General features: G+C 52.0%; 2 protein-coding genes across 2 annotated transcripts; one reads left to right on the top strand and one right to left on the bottom strand.

The window, feature by feature from the left end:
- The first annotated feature begins 282 nt into the window (after positions 1-282).
- LOC137364605 (pentraxin-related protein PTX3-like) lies at positions 283-17,155 on the top strand. The gene is made up of 3 exons (XM_068027699.1): positions 283-470; positions 5,513-6,028; positions 14,607-17,155. The coding sequence occupies exons 1-3, from the start codon at positions 347-349 to the stop codon at positions 15,209-15,211; spliced, it is 1,245 nt and encodes a 414-aa protein (XP_067883800.1). The 5' UTR covers positions 283-346; the 3' UTR covers positions 15,212-17,155.
- Positions 17,055-21,523, bottom strand: LOC137364604 (N-alpha-acetyltransferase 38, NatC auxiliary subunit-like). Its single transcript, XM_068027698.1, has 3 exons — positions 21,410-21,523; positions 21,002-21,188; positions 17,055-20,271 (listed from the first exon to the last, which is right to left on the bottom strand). The coding sequence occupies exons 1-3, from the start codon at positions 21,521-21,523 to the stop codon at positions 20,159-20,161; spliced, it is 414 nt and encodes a 137-aa protein (XP_067883799.1). The 3' UTR covers positions 17,055-20,158.
- Between the last annotated feature and the right edge of the window lie 455 nt (positions 21,524-21,978).

Below are 21,978 nucleotides of genomic sequence, written 5' to 3'. Positions count from 1 at the left end.
GTGGGATGGAGTCCGGGGCTAAGTGCACTTGATCTAATGGGGCAGCGGTGAATTCCGAGGTGCAGGGGCAGGGTGGGGGGGGGTTCCTGTGTTGTCACCGAATGTTTGCCTTGCTTTCCTCAGACTGGAACTAGCAATTTTCTGCAAGAAGTCGCCCACTCGTTCCCTGAGGGGGAAGCTTGTGTTACGTCTTATACTGTGTTGTGCTGAGGAGGGGCCACTGTGTCATCGGCAGCTTTATAATGGGAGCAGAGCAGTGTGCTGACTCTGAGAGCTGTCAGGCAGGGAGCTGCTGGTGAAAGCCCGGCTGACAGGAACGGGGCGGGGGAGAAAGGTTCGCATTAAAATGGCCGGTTTCTGCTTCTTTCTCCTCGCCGTGACCTTCCCCTTCGTGGCCGGCCGCGTTGTCAAGGAGGACGACAACTTCATGTTGTACTCCGACTGGCTTGATGACAGCCACGAGGAGGAAGGTGAGAGCCGCCTTGCTTTGCCTGACCGTGGAAGAAGGGGATCGTGAGCCTCCGCGTAACCAGGGCCGCGGTCAGAGGTCAGAGGGGAAGGGCAAGGGTCGATCGTCACTTGGCGGGGCGGGGGGGTGGTTTGGGGGCGCGAAGTTGGTGGGGTGGGGGGGGGGGATGCCGGTCTGTGGGAAGACGGAGCCACCCTCGGGTTTTCAAAGGCTCTGGGCGCCAAGGGACCCCTGAGGGAGGAAGGGCTGGGGGCAGGGCGAGGGGGGCCGCAGGGGGAAGCAGAGGAGACCCACGGCTCTGAGGTGCTGCAAGTGACGGAGTTGGCAGGGGTTTTTGAGCACGGGAGGATGTGGGGAGGATCTGGTATGGCAGAGGGTGATATGTGGTGTAAGAGGGTACAAAAGAGGGGAAACTCCAGGAGAACACTAATTCTGAGTGAGATGGAGGGAGAGGAGGGAAGAAAAAGAGAGAGCAAGAAGAATATAGATGAACAGATATGGGAGAGACGGAAGTAACTGCTTATTGGTCCAATCTCAGTGACTGTTTATTCAGCAGGGTAAGGATCACTCACTGTGTAACTGTACAGAGTCACGGTTTATTCAGCAGGGTAAGGATCACTCACTGTGTAACTGTACAGAGTCACGGTTTATTCGCAGGGTAAGGATCACTCACTGTGTAACTGTACAGAGTCACTGTTTATTCGCAGGGTAAGGATCACTCACTGTGTAACTGTACAGAGTCACTGTTTATTCGCAGGGTAAGGATCACTCACTGTGTAACTGTACAGAGTCACTGTTTATTCGCAGGGTAAGGATCACTCACTGTGTAACTGTACAGAGTCACGGTTTATTCGCAGGGTAATTGCTTTTCTGTCTCCCATCCTCACTGTGTAAATGTGGTATCTCCGTTTCTCCATCCTCTTACTCGGAATGTCAATCTCAGAGGCGTTTACAGTCAGTGTTACTCGTGAGGGGAAAGTATTCACCGTCTGATTACCAGGGGTGAGTAGACCGCTCCCCACCCTGCGGTCGATGATGTGTGGGCGGGAGACTCAATGCACAAACAGGGCCATCAGAGCAAAGGCAGATTTTCACATGTCAGCCCAGCTTTGGTGGATCCATGAGTGGACTAGCACCCCTCCCCCCCAGCCCGTTCAATGGCCTCGAACGGAGATCTGTTCCTATTTATGATATTCCCAGACAGAAATCATTAGTGTTTTCAGAAGAGGTTGGAATGACCCCTGGGAGACAAATTAGTGGTTATGTCTCTTAATTAGAGGTTTAACAGTGATTTGCTTTTGATCCCCCAATGGGGAAACGTTCTGGTCCAGGGAGGCTGATTCAGGAATTGGGAATGTCCACAGTAATGCAGTCGGGGGGAACTCCTCCACATTATTTTCACACAGACGGATTCTGGAACTCACTGCCTGAAAGTTGGTCGAGGTGGAAACCTTCACCACATTTAAAAGATAAAATTGCACATGCATTTGAAGTGCAGCAACCTACAGGGATACAGAGCAAGGGCCGGAAACAGGGACTGGCCGGGAAAGCTCTTTACTCCAGCTGGCAAAGACATGATGGGCCGAATGGCCTCCTTCTGTGCTGTACATTTTCACTGTTCCTATGGTCTTAAGTCACAGTAAAGGGACAATTTACTCTGTATCTAACCCCGTTTTTTTTGTGTAGAGGGAGCTTTACTCTGTATCTAACTCCGTGCTGTACCTGTCCTGGGAGTGTTTGATGGGGACAGTGTAGAGGGAGCTTTACTCTGTATCTAACTCCGTGCTGTACCTGTCCTGGGAGTGTTTGATGGGGACAGTGTAGAGGGAGCTTTACTCTGTATCTAACTCCGTGCTGTACCTGTCCTGGGAGTGTTTGATGGGGACAGTGTAGAGGGAGCTTTACTCTGTATCTAACTCCGTGCTGTACCTGTCCTGGGAGTGTTTGATGGGGACAGTGTAGAGGGAGCTTTACTCTGTATCTAACTCCGTGCTGTACCTGTTCTGGGAGTGTTTGATGGGGACAGTGTAGAGGGAGCTTTACTCTGTATCTAACTCCGTGCTGTACCTTTCCCAATTATATTATTTTGCAATTAAGTGTTAAATAGGATACTGATAATAATGACTGTTCTTCTTACAGAGAGAGAGGGAGCCAGAGAGAAATGGAGAGATATGGGGAAGGACGAGTTAATGAAAGTGGCGGGAAGGGAGGGAGAGAAGGAGTTGAAGAGAAGGGGAAGGAGGGGGTGAGAGAAAGGAATGGAGAGAAAGATATTGGGAAGGGAGAGAGGGGACAAAAAGCGAGAGGGAGAAGGAAGTGAAGAGATAAGAAGGGGAAGAGTAATGGGAAGAAGGGGGCAAAGAGACACAGAGAGAGAGAGGGAGCGAGGAGTGAGAGGGAGCGAGGAGTGGGAGGGAATGTGGAGTGAGAGGGAATGTGGTGTGAGAGGGAGCGGGGAGTGAGAGGGAATGTGCAGTTGAGAGGGAATGTGCAGTTGAGAGTGAAGGTGGAGTGAGAGGTAACGACGAGTGAGAGGGAGCGTGGAGTGAGAGGGAGCCTGGAGTGAAAGGGAGCGTGGAGTGAGAGGGAGCATGGAGTGAGAGGGAATGTGGAGTGAGAGGGAATGTGGAGTGAGAGGGAATGTGGAGTGAGAGGGAGCAAGGAGTGAGAGGGAACGACAAGTGAATGGGAGTGGGGAGTGAGAGGGAGCGGGGAGTGAGAAGGAACGAGGAGTGAGAGGGAGCGGGGAGTAAGAAGGAACGAGGAGTGAGAGGGAGCGGGGAGTGAGAAGGAACGAGGAGTGAGAGGAAGCGAGGAGTGAGAGGGAGCGTGGAGTTAGAGGGAGCGTGGAGTGAGAGGGAGTGTGGAGTGAGAGGGAGTGTGGAGTGAGAGGGAGCAGGCAGTGAGAGGGAGTGTGGAGTGAGAGGCAGCGGGGAGTGAGAGGCAGCGAGGAGTGAGAAGGAGCGAGGAGTCAGAGAGAATGTGGAGTGAGAGGGAATGTGGAGTGAGAGGGAGCAGGGAGTGAGAGGGCGCGAGGAGTGAGAGGGAATGTGGAGTGAGAGGGAATGTGGAGTGAGAGTGAATGTGGTGTGAGAGGGAGCAGGGAGTGAGAGGGACCCTGGAGTGAAAGGGAGCGTGGAGTGAGAGAGAGCGTGGAGTGAGAGGGAATGTGGAGTGAGGAGTGAGAGGGAACGACGAGTGAATGGGAGTGGGGAGTGAGAGGGAGCGAGGAGTGAGAGGGAGCGAGGAGTGAAAGGGAACGAGGAGTTAGAGGAAGCGAGGAGTGAGAGGGAGTGTGGAGTTAGAGGGAGCGGGGAGTGAGAAGGAGCATGGAGTGAGGAGTGGGGAATGAGAGGGAGTGAGGAGAGGGAGCAGGGAATGAAAGGGAGTGAGGAGTGAGAGGGAGTGAGGAGGGAGTCAGGAGTGAGAGTGGAGTGAGAGGGAGCGGGGAGTGAGAGGGAGCGAGGAGTGAAAGGGAACGAGGAGTTAGAGGAAGCGAGGAGTGAGAGGGAGTGTGGAGTTAGAGGGAGCGGGGAGTGAGAAGGAGCATGGAGTGAGGAGTGGGAGGGAGCGGGGAGTGAGAGGGAGTGAGGAGAGGGAGCAGGGAATGAAAGGGAGTGAGGAGTGAGAGGGAGTGAGGAGGGAGTCAGGAGTGAGAGTGGAGTGAGAGGGAGCGGGGAGTGAGAGGGAGTGAGGAGTGAGAGGGAGTGAGAGGGAGCGGGGAGTGAGAGGGAGTGAGGAGTGAGAGGGAGCGGGGAGTGAGAGGGAGTGAGGAGTGAGGAGTGAGAGGGAGCGAGGAGTGAGGAGTGAGAGGGCGCAGGGAGTAAGAGGGAGCGGGGAATGAGAGGGAGTGAGGAGTGAGAGGGAGCATGGAGTGAGAGGGAGTGAGGAGTAAGAGGGAGCGTGGAGTGAGAGGGAGTGAGGAGTGAGAGGGAGCGTGGAGGGAGAGGGAGCGTGGAGTGAGAGGGAGCGTGGAGTGAGAGGGAGCGTGGAGTGAGAAGGAGTGAGGAGTGAGAGGGAGTGAGGAGTGAGAGGGAGTGTGGAGTGAGAGGGAGCGTGGAGTGAGAGGGAGCGTGGAGTGAGAGGGAGTGAGGAGTGAGAGGGAGTGAGGAGTGAGAGGGAGCGGGGAATGAGAGGGAGTGAGGAGTGAGTGGGAGCATGGAGTGAGAGGGAGTGAGGAGTGAGAGGGAGTGGGGAATGAGAGGGAGAGAGGAGTGAGAGGGAGCATGGAGTGAGAGGGAGTGAGGAGTGAGAGGGAGTGAGGAGTGAGAGGGAGCATGGAGTGAGAGGGAGTGAGGAGTGAGAGGGAGCGTGGAGTGAGAGGGAGCGTGGAGTGAGAGGGAGCGAGGAGTGAGTGGGAGCATGGAGTGAGAGGGAGTGAGGAGTGAGAATGAGTGAGGAGTGAGAGGGAGCGGGGAATGAGAGGGAGCGTGGAGTGAGAGGGAGCGTGGAGTGAGAGGGAGCATGGAGTGAGAGGGAGTGAGGAGTGAGAGGGAGTGGGGAGTGAGAGGGAGCGGGGAGTGAGAGGGAGCGGGGAGTGAGAGGGAGCGGGGAATGAGAGGGAGCGTGGAGTGAGAGGGAGTGAGGAGTGAGAGGGAGCGTGGAGTGAGAGGGAGTGAGGAGTGAGAGGGAGTGAGGAGTGAGAGGGAGTGTGGAGTGAGAAGGAGTGAGGAGTGAGAGGGAGCGAGAAGTGAGAGGGAGCGTGGAGTGAGAGGGAGTGAGGAGTGAGAGGGAGCGGGGAATGAGAGGGAGCGAGGAGTGAGAGGGAGCGTGGAGTGAGAGGGAGTGAGAGGGAGCGTGGAGTGAGAAGGAGTGAGGAGTGAGAGGGAGCGAGAAGTGAGAGGGAGCGTGGAGTGAGAGGGAGTGAGGAGTGAGAGGGAGCGAGGAGTGAGAGGGAGCGAGGAGTGAGAGGGAGTGAGGAGTGAGAGGGAGTGAGGAGCCAGTGTTGAGCGGGGATTCAGAGACAGTCTTTGGGGTAAGGTGTCTCTTGATGCTCCTCCTGAGTGCTCCTGGTTAAAGTGCGGTGTTATCCCAATCACACAGCTGAGAGCTGCCCATGCCGCAATGAACTCTCTCACTGGGACAAGGCCTTTGTGATGCTGGAAGACTCGCAGATGCGCCAGAACATGCTCCTGCACTCTGTCGACGAGACCCTGGCTGGCGAGCTCAAGGCGATGCGCTCCGAGCTGCACCGGGCACTGGCCCAGCCCACTGGCACCTGCGGACATGCCCACCATCACCCAGCGGACACAGCGAGCGCCCGCCTCACCAAGCTGGCGGAGCTCAGGCACGAGGGCATGGTCAAGTGGCAGCAGGAGAACGCCAAGAAGCTGCAGGAGGTCTTCTTGTTGGTTCTGGGTGTACACGACAGGATCGGGGCACCGGAGGAGCAGCTGGAGAATGCAGGGCCCAGCGGGATGATGCCAGGCTCTGATGGCGAGGGGGCCCTGTGCCCAACTCTGATCGAGGAGCTGCAGCAAACCAGAGCTGAACTCCGTACCTTGAGGCTTCAGCTGCCTGCTCGACCACTGGTGATGTCAACCGAGGCACCTCCGGCAGGTAAGAGGCCAGGTTGACCATAACTACATGGAGACTCCACCCCTTTCATTCACATTCAATTCATTCAGAGAATTACATTGAATGTGCAGCACAGAAACAGGCCATTCGGCCCATCTGCTCCGTGCTGGTGTTTCTGCTCCACACGAGCCTCCTCCCTCCCCCCTACTTCCTCTCACCCTATCAGCTATTCGTTTCTCCCTCACGTGTTTATCCAGCTTCCCCTTAAATGTATCGACACTATTCACCTCAACCACTCCCTGTGGGAGCGAGTTCCACATTCTCCCCGCTCCCTGGGGAAAGAAGTTTCTCCTGAATTCCCCATTGGATTTATTAGTGATTGTCTTATATTGATGACCCCCTAGTTCTGGTCTCCCCCCACAAGTGGAAACATCTTCTCTACGTCTACCCGATCGAAACCCCTTCATCATTTTAAAGCCCTCAATCAGGTCACCCCTCAGCCTTCTCTTTCCTAGAGAAAAGAGCCCCAGCCTTGTTCGGCTTTCCTGCTAAGCATATCCTCTCATTTTTGGTATCATTCTTGTAAGTCTTTCTTGCACCATCTCCGATTTAATGATCAAACAGTTTCACTATGTTAACACTAAATTGCTGTGTTTTGCTTAAATCAAATGGGATTGGGCAATCCAATTTTTCTTGAGCACAATAAATGACTGCAATTCTCATCGGATCCAGGTTTTATATTCTTCCCCTCCCGTAGGGTTTAGCTCAATCCTCAGTCGAAGGGTCAGGACAGGAAGGAATTAAATTCGATAAATGCCTTTCACAACCGTGCTTCATCCCAAAGCACTTTACAGCCAATGGAGTTCTTTTTGAAGTGTCGTCACTGTTGTAATGTGGGAAATGCAGCAGCCATTTTGCACACAGCAAGATCCCACAAACAGCACTGTGATAATGACCGGATAATGCTGTTGGTTGAAGGAAAATATTGGCCCCAGGGAGAACACCCCCCCACCCCCCCCCCCGCCCCCCAACTGCTCTGCTTCCAATAGTAGCCAGAGCATCTTTGACATCTACCTGAGGGCAGGTTAACCGAAAGATAGCACCTCCAACAGTGCAGCTTTCCCTCAGGACTGCAGTGGGAGTGTCAGCCAGGATTTTATATCACCGGAGTGGGGCTTGACTGTTGACTCAAAGATGAGAGTGATACTCACCGAGACACCTCGGTAACATTGTTCTGTACTGTAACCTTCTCTCTAATTAGTCGGGACCACTACGGTCAGCTCTTCAGCTCTTTAACTGTTCCTCCCGTCCTCCTAAAGTATAAATGTGCTACCTCAGCAACAACGTCTTGCATTTATCTAGCACCTTTAATACTGCAGCGTCCCAAGGTGCTTCACTGGAGCATTATCTGATAAAAATTGGACACGAATCACATATTAGGGACAGGTGACCAAAAACCGGCCAAAGAGCTCGGTTTTAAGGAGCGTCTTAAAGGAGGAGAGAGCGAGGCGGAGAGGGTTTAGGGAGGGGGATTCCAGAGCTCGGGACCCCAGGCAGCTGAAGGCACGGCCGCCAATGGCGGAACGATGGGAATCGGGGGGATGCTCAAGCGGCTGGAATTGGAGGAGGGCAAGAGATCGCGGAGGATTGTAGGGCTGGAGGAGGGTTACAGAGATGGGGGCAAGATTAAGCGAGGATGGAAGCATATGAAAATGACGGTGAATTTTAAAATCGGTGCCAGAATGGGAAATTGGAGAAATACACGAAGGAGAAAAATTTGCAGGGTGATTGTGGAGGGGGGGGGTGGGAGGGGAAGAGCAGGGGGGAGCGGGACTGATTGAAGAGCTTTGTCAAAGAGCTGGCACAGGAACGCTGGGCCGAATGGCCTCCTCTGTGCCGTAATGACTCTATGATACCAGCATTCTGCCTCCTCCACTCGAATCTGGAGTCCATCCAATGTATTGATGACTCTCTGTGTGAAGAACTCCCACAATCATAGAATCATACAGCTGGGAAGGAGGCCATTCGGCCCACCGTGCCTGTGCTGGCTCTTTGAAAGTGCTAACCAGTCAGCCCCCCCGTCCTTTCTCCCGCAGTCCCGCAATATTTCTCCAATTCCCCTTTCGAAAGTTACTATTGAATCTGCTTCCACCGCCCTTTCAGGCAGCGCGTTCCAGATCACAACAACTCGCTGCGTTAAAAAATGATTCTCCTCATCTCCCCCCCCACCCCCCTCTGGTTCTTTTGCCAGAGCCGGTTCTAAATTTACCATTTAATAGTTTGAAGCTTGTCCCACTCTCCCTTCGAAATTAAATATTAAAGATTGTGAAAGCACAGGAAAGTCAAAGTGTGGAAAACTGGTTAGCATTGCTGTGAGTCATCTGACCCCCAGCGACCTCAGACGCCGGGCCTGGTCACTGCTCTGTGTCAGCCTGACATTTCCCTTTCTGGGGTCTTTCTCTCTCTCTCTTGCTCGGTGACCTTTCGCCCACTGCAGGAAGCACAAAGGTGCTGGCTGACAACTGGGGGAATCCTGTGCAAATATCTGTGTGTGTGTGCGTCTGCGTCTTTCTTGCAACAGGGCCTACACAGGGTCAGAGATATCTTGCTTGGTAAATGGGAGCAGTTTGATGGCAACAAGGCGATGGAGCACAAAGCTTTCTCACTGGCACATATCTGTATAGCACTGAAGTGGGAAGGACTGAGAGACAGGCTGTGTGTGGGAAAGTACAAGCTCCTTAAGAAACTGATTATATCAAATGCAACCCAGGAGACATGGCAGAATCAACGATCCACAAAATAAAGACACACATAGGAGACTGTGTGTCGCACTGTATTCCCGGGATATCCATGCTTCCCATAGAATTCCAGTGCAGGATGGGAATGTGCCCAAACCAAAGCCTCTTGAGGCCATTATACCCGGATTAAAATTAAATCATGTGTTCACATAAAATCATAAAAAGGGTCTTTTGTTTCTCTGTCGGCTTTCCCACGGGGATTGTTTCCCGCTAACCTCGTCCCGTTTGATTTCCCCCCTGGCAGGTCTCGGATTTCGGAAAGATAAACGTAACACAGACACACACAGTAAGACAGACGAATCGATTCTGTAATAGTGTGAGAGAAAGAGATCAGAGAGAGATAGAGAGAGACACACACAGGCAGGAACAGTGAGTGACACAGTAAAGGAGAAATGTGCGCTTGGCAAGACACACACATAGACACACACACGGGCACGCACACGGACACGCACACGGACACAGACATGTACAGCCCTCTACGAGCCTCTTAAGGCCCCCCAATCTGATCGTCGCCCATCGTGACGCCTGTTTGCACTCCTTTCACCAGTGGTGGGCTCTTCCACCATGGGGTGCGCACCTTCCCGGCCTTTCCAGGCCACTAAACACCACCCCACCCCCACCCCCCCCCAAATCTGTCCTCCTTACAAAAAGAGGCATAAAAAGGGGGCTTCAAATGAGCTGAGAGATCCACTCCCTCCTCAAAGTGAGTTGGAGCCTGAATCAGTCCATTGGGAGCCTTCCGCTGTTTGCACAATGTTTGGCACCAGATTCTGGGACCTGATGCGTTCTTGACTGGAGTGCTAAGCGAAAGGCAGAACGTTCCCACACAGGGCAGCGGGGACACAGAGGGAGTCCCGTCCCACTGGAGTCTCCAGGAATTAAAAACCAAACTCCTGGACACTGGGCAAGTCAGGAAATCTGTAGGAATGCACCAAACAACCCTGTAATACACTGTTTAGCTGCAAAGAGGTTGCAGGTTGGTAGGCTGTAGCTGCTGTACCCAGCACGTCGGCGACACTCACAGGTTATGCAGACGCAGTGGCTATGTTATTGAACCGGTTACCGCGAGTTCAAATCCCACTGTGGACAGCCTGCAAAACTTGAAATCAAATTAAAATGAATTTGTAATTTTTAAAAAAATGAGCGAGATGGGAGATCAAATCTCCTCCTGACCTTTCCTTCTCTGTAGGAGAAGATTTGTAGCTTCTCCAGTCCATCATGAGATCCCCTCATCCGGAAGAGCAGCGTTAACCTGGGGACATTTCCCACAACCACATCGCCAAATAAAAAAAAAACAGATTATGGGGTCATTTCGTCTCGTGGCTGCTTGTGGAATCTTGCTGTGCAGAAATTGGCTGCCGTGTGTTCTACAACAGTGACTACTCTTCAAAAAGTACTGCACTGGCTGTAAAGCGCGTTGGGATGCCCTGAAGCTGTGAAAGGCGCTACAGAAATGCAAGTCTTCTCTTTCATCCCAACAGTTCTGATGCTCCGAAATGTCAAAGGGCCTTGTTCACTTCCCAGATGCTGATAGCGCTTGCCAGCACTCCCTGGCTTTGCCTTCAGATGCTCCCGCAGTGATTGTTTTTCCCCCCTGTTTTCTTCATACTTCCTACAGAGAGAAAACGTTTGAGCCAAAGATTTGTTTCTTTTTTTAATAGTCCGCCTCCCCCTGTGGAGTGGGGCCAGTGGGAGGAGGGGGGGGTTCCTCGTGAAACCGCCAGCTAGTATTTGTTTACAGTGAGGAGGAGATGTTTTAACACTCAGCTCTGACATCAATAGAAACCAGATGTGTTTAAACCACTGGACAAGAGGCTTGTGCCCAAACTTCGACAGTTTGAACTCGTAAAGCGACAGTCACCCGCTCTGCAGAGATTCAACTTTTTTTTTGAGTGCTGGAGATTACAGCTGATTAAACTTCAAAGCTAGCTGCTCTGATCTTGAATGGATCTGTCTGTCGGTGCAGATATTCTAAGTATCGTTTATTCCCCACGTACCCCACCCCCCGCAAGTATTTATTTTTGCTGTGACTGAGTCCAGGCCTGACTGAGAGTGGGGGAGTGTCTGCTATTGGTGTTAGGCTTTTGTTGGGGGTTGCCAAGAGTTGGACGCAGGCAACAACTCCCTTCAGTGCTTTTCTTCCTCGCTGCCTGTCTCCTAACTCGAGCCCCCCCCCCCATCGCCCGCTGTGCCCACCAGTACTCAGTCCAGCAATGCCTCGCCCTTTGAAATTCTTATCCTCATGTCCTCAAATCCCTCTATAGCCTCACCCCCCCATCCCTATCTCTGTAACCTCCTCCAGCCCTACAATCCTCCAAGGTATCTGCACTCCTCCAATTCCGGCCTCCTGTGCATCCTCAAGGTTCATCGCCGTGTCTTCAGCTGCCTGGAGTTCCCTCCCTAAGCCACTCTGCCTCCCTCCTCTAAGACACTCCTCAAAACGTACCCTTTTGACCCGAGCTTTTGGTCACCCATCCCAATGTGGGTCTCCTGCTGTGGCTCGGTGTCATATTTGGTTTGATAACGTGGTGGGCCGTTTTACTACTTTAAAGGTGCTATATAAATGCGATTTGTTGTCGAGTCTTCATTCAGTGACTCTTCTCCCCCACCCCCTCTCTCACACACACACACACATGAAACAGAGTGCCTTGAGTCACACAGTTGGGCCAGTGCTGAATCAGCTTGGATATAAATTAACACCAGTTCCTGTGTGCCAAACTTTCCTGGACTCTGTTTCGTCGTTCTCAGGAAAATTCCAAATATCCTGGCCCACACAATCCGGCTGCTCCCTATGTGGAAATCGGATTCGATGCATCATCTCCCACTGTAACTCATTCATTATGGGAATAGAGGGATAGGGTCCCCGGAAGTGCAGAAGGTTGTAGTTTAGGCAGGCATCAAGATCGGCGCAGGCTTGGAGGGCCGAATGGCCTGTTCCTGTGCTGTACTGTTCTTTGTTCTTATTACCTCCATGCCCTTCTCTTGCTCCCAGGATCCACAGCCAGTGACAGTGTGATACCAAGGTTAAGGAGCCTTGGGGAGTGTAGCATGTTCGGGAGGAACTGATGTCTTTGAGCCATTGGTTTCCAAAGCTCTTCGCCACTGGGGGTGGGGGGGGGGGGGGGGGTTTCCTTGGCTCATGTCTGGATCTGTTGTACACTAACTGATAGAGACCGATTCCTGCCATTAGTGACTGGGAGATGCGAGAAGGTGAACTTGATGAACTGTGGACTTTCACCAGCTCGCAATCCTAACGTGCTTTAAAAGACTTGCATTTTCATAGCACCTTTCACGTCCTCAGGACGACCCAAAGCGCTTTCCAGCCAACGAAGCACTTTTTGAAGTGTACTCTGTTGGAATGTAGGAAAGGTGGCAGCCAATTTGTGCACAGCAAGATCCCACAGACAGCAACGTGGTCATGACCAGGTAATCTGCCAGCCAGCATTTATTGCCCATCCCTAATTGCCCTCGAGAAGGTGGTGGTGAGCAGCCTTCTTGAACCGCTGTGGTCCATGTGGGGTAGGTAAACCCACAGTGCTGTTAGGAAGGGAGTTCCAGGATTTTGACCCAGTGACAGTGAAGGAACGGCCGATATAGTTCCAAGTCAGGATGGTGCGTGGTTTGGAGGGGAACTTGCAGGTGGTGGTGTTCCCATGCATTTGCTGCCCTTGTCCTTCTAGGTGGTAGAGGACGCAGGTTTGGAAGGTGCTGTCGAAGGAGCCTTGGAGAGTTGCTGCAGTGCATCTTGTAGATGGTACACACTGCTGCCACTGTGCGTCGGTGGTGTAGGGAGTGAATGTTTGTAGATGGGGTGCCAATCAAGCGGGCTGCTTTGACCTGGATGGTGTCGTGCTTCTTGAGTGTTGTTGGAGCTGCACCCATCCAGGCAAGTGGAGAGTATTCCATCACACTCCTGACTTGTGCCTTGTAGATGGTGGACAGGCTTTGGGGAGTCAGGAGGTGAGTTACTCACCACAGGATTCCCAGCCTCTGACCTGTTCTTGTAGCCACGGTATTTATATGACTACTCCAGTTAAATTCCTGGTCAACGGTAACCCCTAGGATGTTGACAGTGGGGGATTCAGCCATGATAATGCCATTGATTCTCAAGGGGAGATGGTTAGATTCTCTCTTGTTAGAGATGGTCATTGCCTGGCACTTGCGTTTTAATGAAGTTGGTTGAGGGATAAATATTGGCCCCAGGGAGAACTACCCCCCCCCTCCCACTCTTCAGATAGTGGCCATGGGATCTTTTATGCCCGCCTGAGTGCAGACGGGGCCTCATCCAAAAGATGGCACCTCCGACGGTGCAGCAGTCCCTCAGTACTGGCACTGGGAGCGTCGGCCCGGATTGTAGGGCGAATTCTCTGGAGCGGGCCTCGAACCCCCGACCTTCTAAGAGCTCGACCCGCTAAGCCGCGGCTGAAGGAGGCTCTGTCGAGCTCAGAGCCCTGGAGGGCCAAGGAGCGGCATTTGGACAGAGATAAAATGCAGACTTGGCTGTTTGGTTGGCCTTTGAAGTGGAAAGGAACAGCAGAATAATGAACAAACGTTGCTCTGTCCGGTTCTGCTTACGCAGCTGTTCAACGCCAATCGAGTCTCTGATACAGGACTAAGTAGCGTTTGTACTTAAAGGTCATGCATCTGTGAGTGTTCATTCTCTCTTCAATCTTTTTAACCTTTGCCCTTACTGTGTGTAACTCTGGGACAGAATGTGTCTGTCGAGTGCTGAATCACATTCCAGTCCTGAGTCAGATTGAAAAAAAGTTCAAATGAGTTTTATCAATTACTGAAGGGCAGTTATGAGCATACCCCTTCTACTCCTTTCTCCCTCATGTGTTTATCCAGCTTCCCCTTAAATGTATCGACACGATTCACCTCGACAACTCCCTGTGGGAGCGAGTTCCACATTCTCACCACTCTCTGGGTGAAGAAGTTTCCCCTGAATTCCCGGTTGGATTTATTAGTGACTGTCTTCTATTGACGGCCCCCTAGTTCTGGTCTCCCCCATAGACGATCTGGTTATCACGCTGTGGGAGCTTGCTGCGCGCAGATTGGCTGCTGCATTCCCTCCGTTGCGACTGACCACACTTCAGGCGTACTTCATTGACTGTGAAGCAGCTTTTGGGGCATCCCGAGGTAGTGAAAGGCGCTACATAAATGCAAGATTTCCTTCCTTTACCCATGTGTGGGCAATATGAGAAGGCATTTTCCCTCCTGTGTCGCTCGTTTTCCGTCAGGCTGTCACCTCTGCCACTGAACCAGGGAGCAATACCATTGGCAGCAGGGCTCGTCACGTTCAATTGCTCATTGTAGCTGCCCTCACATCCTAACTCCGTCTCCAACCCTTGTGCAGAGGGGGAGATCTCTGGCAAATAGGAAGCCAGGCAAACTGATAGGTCTTGGGAATGGGGGGGGTGGTGGGGAAGAGAGAGGAGGCTGGTGGGGTTCCTTCTTTTCTTAAAAAGACCCATCTGTGCCCTTGGCTGAGTTGGGTGTGGCTGTGAAGCCCCATGTAGTCAAATAGCCAGCTGAAGCTCACCGCCGTGGCACGCCTATTCAGATCAGCCAGTCATGTGAAGTGAGAGGCACCGTCCATCTCTGACCCGCAAATGGTCAAGGGTTGGAGGCAGCCGGGAGGAAACAATCGGATGTGGAATTGCTGTGGGAAGGGGGAAACTGTCAGCTCTTTCAGGATGGATGAATTAAGATGGGCTGAATGGCCTCCCTGAAGCATAATTATGAGGTGACGCTGTGTGAGGAAGGGATCAGATGTTCCCAGGACTACTCTCGTCTTTTCTTTCTCTCTGTGGTTTGTACAGGGTGCCGGCGAGCATTGAGTTTTGCCACTCATCTGAAGGGAATGCAGGCCAGCATCCTCCTTGCGGACAACCGCGACCTCCTCGCCTTCACTGCCTGCATCTGGGCCAAGCCAAGTGGTGCAGCGGAGGACACAGTTCTCTTTTCCTACTGCACTAAAGGAAACGGCACTGAATTCCAGCTGTATCTCAGCCGAGGCTCGGTACAATTCTCAGTCGGCGGCAGGGAGGTGGACGGTCACGCAGGCCCCTCTGGAAAGTGGACGCACTACTGTGGGATCTGGGACGGCGAATCAGGGAACGCGACGCTGATGGTGGACGGGCGGGCGGTGGCTTCGCGCAACCTGTCGGATGGGCCGCACGCATTCGCTGGCAGGGGAGGAGCTGTGCTGCTGGGGCACGGAAGCACCGACTGTCGAGCGGGCCGGAGCGCCAGGGAACCCACCCCCTTCGCCGGAAAGCTGACGGGCTTCAACCTGTGGGACACAGCCTCCACAGAGATGGAGGTGGGCCTTCTGCTGAGAAGCAATGGGTGCGACGTTAAGGGGAATGTGGTGGGGTGGGGTGTCTCTCAAGTCACGGTGGGTACCGGTGTGCTGTTCCACTAGAGAGCCATTCAATCCCACTGTTTAAGGAAGCTTTACACCAGACAAAAATCACAAAAAAAAACACTGAACTGTGTTAATTCCTCTCCTTTCTTTGAAAAAAAAAACTTACAGCAGTTATTTTATGGAACGCAAAATGAGCTTCACTGACTTAATTAGCCAGAAGACAGCCATTTTGAAATGCGAATGTGGGCAAGGCAGCCATTTTGAAATGTGATTGTGGGCAAGGCAGCCATTTTGAAATCTCCACTCCACCTGCATAGCCTATCCTATATTGCAGAACCAGTTGTGCACCACAAAAATGGCTTAAAAGTTAAAAGCTACTGGATTTTGCATCTGGCAACTGCAAAAATGCTGCCAGTTAGGACGTAGCCCAAGACAGCACCTGGTTCGGTTTGGGGGTGGGGCGGTGGCATTTTTTTAACGGACTGCATGCCGTACACAAGATTGTGCGCCAGCTTGGGCACGCAGCGTCAGGTAAGAGGTCTGCTCACAGGCACACGGCCTGATTTCCTGAAAAAGAAAACAACACGGCCAGTCAAGAAAGAAAGCTTACTGCCCCTCCCCGGTTTCCATTTTTCCAAATGGCTGGATGCCCTCCGTCACATGGTCAACTGCATTGATGGTATAGGTCTTTCTATATATTAATGATTTAGGACAACAAAGAAATATTTCACTTTTTAAACATAGTATACAAAGTTTCCTAATTTAGTGCTTATCTCTAGTTTAAGTAAAACATGCTTAAAACTATAAGCGCACGATGAATTTTCTGTAGCAGTGGGCTCTAATCGCAAGACGCCTATGAGTGTTGAAAGGTTACAGCACCAAATCAGGCCCAACTGACCCATGCCCCTTAAATGCTTCTTTGTTATTTGCCTCAACTACTCTAAAGTCCCACATACTCACCACTCTCTGGGTAAAGACGTTTCTCCTGAATTCCCTATTGGATTTATTAACACCTATATTTATGGCCCCAAGTTTTGGACTCCCGCCACCCCCCCTCATTCCAAATGGAAACATCTCCTCTACGTTTAAAATTATAAAGGGGTTCGATAGGGTAAGGACCGCCATCAGCTCACCCCTCAGTCTAGAGAGGCGGTTATAACTTTTCTTTTAAAAACCTTCACGTGATGTGGGCATCGCTGGCGAGGCCAGCATTTGTTGCCCATCCCTAATTGCCCTTGACAACTGAGTGGCTTGCTAGGCCATTTCAGAGGGCAGTTAAGAGTCAATGACATTGTTGTGGGTCTGGACTCACACGTAGGCCAGACCAGGTAAGGATGGCAGATTTCCTTTCCCTAAAGGACATTAGTGAACCAGATGGGGGTTTTTACGGCAATCGATGATAGTTTCATGGCACCATTACTGAGACTAGCTTTCAATTAATTGCTATTAATTGAGCTGCCATGGTGGGATTTGAGCCCGTGTCCCCAGGGCATTAGCCTAAGCCTCTGGATTACTAGTTCAGTGACATTACCACGACACCACTATCTCCCTTCAGCACCCCAGAATAGGGAATGAAGGGGTCGGCGAAGATGGGGTAGAGGTGGGGATTAAAATAAGCTAGAACTCCCGACCCAAACCAGCATCCAGTATTGCTTCCCCCGCAGCTCATTGCTGGCGAGGACTCGGCTGCGATGCCCCATCTGGTCGCATTGCCCACTGACAATCACTGTCGAGGCTCCGGGGGGATTGGGCGGGGGTGGGTGACGGGGGAAGGACAGGTAACTTTGCTGAGGCCGAGCGCAGCTTGTGAATCTGTGCCCCGGCAAGAAGCGGCGGCAACAGCATCCATAAAAATAGCCCGCACCTGAAGTGTTTCAGCTGCAAACAACTTGGATCTTTTTTTGGTTTAAATTCAGCATTATACATTTTATTGTACATTTTTATGTGGACACAAATAATCAACTATTTAAATATTTTTGCTAAATGCACATTATTTGAATAAAAATGACAATTATTACAAAATACATATTTTCTCTCAGTTTATGTATATTTTAAAAACTCATGTACTTTCTGCTCCCAAAACTTTACACGTGACTAGTTTTAGTCACTCAAAACAGTTCGTATTCAATCTTACACATGCAAAATACTGCGGATGGCAAAAATCTACAATGAAAACAGAAAATGCTGAAAGCACTCAGCAGATCAGACAGCGCCTGTGGATAGAGAGAGAGAAACAGACTTAACGTTTCAGGCCAATGACTTTTCACCAGATATTGATCTGAAACATTAACTGTTTCTCTCTCCACAAAGGCTGCCCGACCCGTCGAACACCTGCCAGAATTTTCAATTATTTCCCCATTCAATGTTTCTATGTCAACTGTCACGGTGCAGTTGCAGGCTCCGGCCACTGGGTGGCACTGTGGACCTCAACTTTCAGAAACCTCACCCCACCCTCAACTCCGTTGACATCATACATTCATCAACTGACCATGGTGACACCACGAGGAATTTACTGACGTATAAATACGTGCTCTGGTTTGGCACAAGTCTTTCAGGGAAGTAATGACTTTCCAGCGAGCTCTACGTTTGCCCGGACGGCCTGGGCAGCGTTGGCCACTCTCGGCCGGTCAAGCGGTTTCGGTGCCAGCAATGGCCTCGGTGCCCCTTGGTTGGGGATGTGCCGTAGTAACGTTGGAAAGGAAACTGGGGTTAGGCAGGAGGCCTAATGGAAAACAGGAGCAAAACTGTCGAGAGTTCAAACAGGAAAACCCTGAGCAAATAAAATGGGGAAACATAACAAACCTTAAACAGGTAAGATTAAGTACTTATTTGTAAGTTGGATCTTTTGGTGGCACACAGCAAGATCCCACAAAGAGCAATGAGATAAATGACCCAATACTGTCTTGATGCTGGTCAGGGATAAACATTGGCCCCAGGATACTGCTCTTTTTCCAATGGCGACTCTGGGATCTTTTACGTCTGCCTCAGAGGGCAGACAGGGACCTTGGTTTAAAGTCTCACCTGAAAGACAGCACCTCCGACAGCGCAGCACTCCCTCAGTACTGCACTGGGAGTGTCAGCCTGGATTATGTGCTTGTGTCTCCGGAGTGAGACTTGAACCCAACACCTTCTGATTCAGAGGCGGGAGAGTGCGACCCACTGAGCCACTGCTGACCGGCAGCACTTGACAGTGCTTCTCTCCGCGGACAGCTGGGATACCATGTTCGGCCAAAGGGAGGACGAGGGGATGAATAAGTCCAGGTGGCATTCCCGTTCCCGAGCCCTGTTGGAAAGTACGGGAGTCGTGGTCAAGACAAGGATAACTACAAGCTCAGTGGCGATACTCCTGTGAGCCTTTGGGCTGCAGACCATTGTTTTTTTTTTGGATCAGGAGAGGAGCTGAGGAGAGATGAGAAACCGCACTCGCCCCCTCTGCAAACGCCTGGTTCCTTTTAAATCAAGGTTAGTGCCCCTTCGCATCATGTACCAGGTGATGCAGAGACTAGATTGTGGCACTCGAGCAAGTGGGCGTGGGGGGGGGGGGGGGGGGGGGGTGGGAGGGGCCTTCCAATTTGCTCCTACAGCTCCGGGACCCGGGGAGTGCATCATCCTTGTGTGAGCTTGCTCTCTGCACTGGCTGGATTCAGCCCTGGCATCAAACAGGCACGGCAGGTATGACGCAGGCATAATCCGTCAGCCCTCCTGCACCCGAGCAGCGATTACCGAGAGATCACGGCGCAGACAGGAGTCACAATCAAAGAGCGACCCGATGCCTTCCGTGCGTGACGGTACCGCAGCAAGAGTCTTGCGAATCACCCCCCCCCCCCACCACCCACCCACCACCCCAGTCCTGTAGTCCCCCTGAGCAGATTCCAATAATAAACCACTTGTCCCTGTCCGGCCTTATGGTTCGAGAGCGGAACAAGTGATTAACGTGAAATTCCATCTCGCTCCCCACACCCCCAGCAGTTCCAGAACCTGCAGCACTTGGAGAACATCCCACTCACTTTACCACACCCGCCCCCCCCTGGTTAAAAGCTTCAAAGAACCATCACTCTGCCAAAGTCACCGGGGAAATGGGCACTAGTCGGTGCCCAAAACGGATGCCCCGTCATTCTGTGCCACTCCATCTCCAAGTCATATTTCCAATGGTTTCACTGAAAAAGGGGAAAATCCTACCCTGGCCCCCACCCTCTTGCCCCTCCTCTCCCAAAGCTGCTGACTCTTTACCTGAGGGTTCGGGGGCTTTAAGGCTCCACTGGTGTTTGCGAGCTCTTAGCTCGAACTAAGAGCTTGCTTAACCCAGCGAGCGTGGGAGAGCTGTTTGTCGCAGGCCGTCACTGGGGAGTTCCACACGACCGCAGTGCTACAGGAGTTTGGGCGGGGGGATGGCGGGGGAGGGGTTGACATCAGCCAGGGGTCCCGTTACCCAGGGACTTGAAGGCATCGGTTTAGACACTGGGCATGAAAGTGAGATTAGGCAGGGCTACGATGCCTGAATGGCCAAACAGCCCACCAGTGCTCGCTACCTGCGACGAGCAGCCATTTTGTTACAACCCTGGAGAGCTGTCAAGGCTGCGGAATGCACCGCAGTGAGAGAGGTGGGGTATATAACACACACACACAAGCAGGAGTGCCTCATGAGCGATCATTTGATGGGTGGGTGAGGAACAAACTGGGACAAATGGTTGCAAAGTCTCCCAAATCGGTCCGCTCTCTGCTTCAAAAAAAAATAAAAGATGCGTCGGAAAAGCAACAGGCCAGGGCTCTGCTCATTCAACCTCCTGTTACAATCTACTCCCTGGCTCAGGGTGGCACTGCCCCAAGCTGCCCATGTCAGTTAACAAACACACTTACATTTAAAACAAAACACCGCACTGCGACGGATGCAAAACGGTCTGCCGTGTGGAAGCTTCGGAGGGGAGGCTACGGCGTAACAACGCGGGTGGGCACCCAGGTCCAGGCGCCCGCTGCACGCCTGGTTTGGAATCTTCGACCTCCCCCTCACATGTACTGCGGGCTCGACACACTGTCCATTTCCACTTCGATGGAAACGACATGGTGTCCGGGGATCATGGCGAGACCCAGCACTCGAGGTTCACCCTGCGCCAAGGAATCTGCAGCGAGACAAAGGAGGGAAGGGAAAAAAAATTTTTTAATCAACCAACTTCATTCCTCTTTCTCTCACAATCTCCGGAAACACTAGGATACAAGCCAGGAGGCAGTCGTGATCAAAACGCGCAAAGGTCTTGAGGAGTGCGGCCGGTTCAGGCTACCAGAGACACAAGGGAGATATTCAACTGCTGAAGGCAGTACGGGGAGGAGCAGATGAGTATTGTCAAACAACCTTCGTCAGTCACTGGTTAGAATCAGCTGGAGTTGTGTGTCCAGTTCCGGGCTCCGCACTTTATGAAGGATGTCAAGGCCTTGGAGAGGGGTGCGGAGGAGATTTACTGGAATGGGACCAGGGATGAGGGACTTCAGTTAATGTGGAGAGACTGAAGAAGCTGGGATTGTTCTCCTTAGAGCAGAGCAGGTTAAGAGAGATTTGATAGCGTTCAAAATTATAAAGGGGTTTTGATAGGGTAAATAGGAGAAACTCCAGTGGCAGGAGGGTCGGTAACCAGAGGGACACAGATTTAAGATAATTGGTAAAAGAACCAGAGGGGGGAGAAGATGAGAATTTTTTTTAAACGCAGCGAGTTGTTGTGATCTGGAACGCGCTGCCTGAAAGGGCGGTGGAAGCAGATTCAATAGTAACTTTCAAAAAGGGAGAATTGGAGAAATACTTGAAGAGGGAGATATTTACACAGCGACACTGGACCCCCTTCCAGGCTCTTTGTTTACCTGTTGGTTTTAAGTACTCCTGAGCAGAACCTAAAATGACATTGCAGTCCCGGTCGGTGCAGAGGAAGAGGCCAATCAGCGTCCTGCCGTCCGTCATTCGGATCCGCATGCTTTTATTCAGCAAGCTCTCCAGCATTTGCCTGGTGTGCAAGTACGCTGACCCACGGCTGTCTGGTAGTTCTTGCTCCTTTGAACACACAGATAGAAAAGTGATGGATACTAAATGGTGGAACAGGCTCGAGGGGCTGAATGGCCTGCTTCTGTTTCCCATTGTCTGAATATGGATATTACTAACTGGGAAAAGACCAAGGCCCACCCTCTACCATAAATACAAACAGAAAGTGCTGGAAATACTCAGCGGGTCAGGCAGCATCGGTGGAGAGAGAAATGGCATTTATGCTCTGAAACTGTTGAACTCAATATGGAGTCCAGAAGGCGGAAGAGAGCCTGATTGGAAGATGAGGTGCTGCTCATCGAGCTTGCTTTCAACTTCACTGCAACACTGCAGCAGGCCGAGGACATGTGGGTATGAAAGTAGGGGGTGAATTAAAATGGCAAGCAACTGGAAGCTCGGGACCAGGTTTGCAGACTGAGCGGGGGTGTTCCGCAAAGCGGTCACCCGATCTGCGTTTGGTCTCCCCAGTGTAGAGGCGACCGCATTGGGAGCAGCAAATACAGTACATTGAATGAAGTACAAGTAAATCGCTGCTTCACCTATTGGGGTGGGGGGGGGGGGGGGTTTGGATAGTAAGGAGAGAGGAGGTAAAAGGGCAGGTATTACACCTCCTGCGATTACACGGGAAGGGGACGAGGTGTCAGGGGGTGATGGAGGAGTGGACCAGGGTGTCGTGGAGGGAACGATCCCTTCAGAATGCCGACAGTGAAGGGGAGGGGAGGGGGAAGATGCGTTTGGTGGTGACAACATGCTGGAGGTGGCGGAACTGGCGGAGGATGATCCTTTGGATGGAGAGGCTGGT

The sequence above is a fragment of the Heterodontus francisci genome, unplaced genomic scaffold (genome assembly GCF_036365525.1).
Source record: "Heterodontus francisci isolate sHetFra1 unplaced genomic scaffold, sHetFra1.hap1 HAP1_SCAFFOLD_1386, whole genome shotgun sequence".
Lineage (NCBI taxonomy): Eukaryota > Metazoa > Chordata > Chondrichthyes > Heterodontiformes > Heterodontidae > Heterodontus > Heterodontus francisci.
This window is presented reverse-complemented; position numbering and strand designations above follow the sequence as displayed.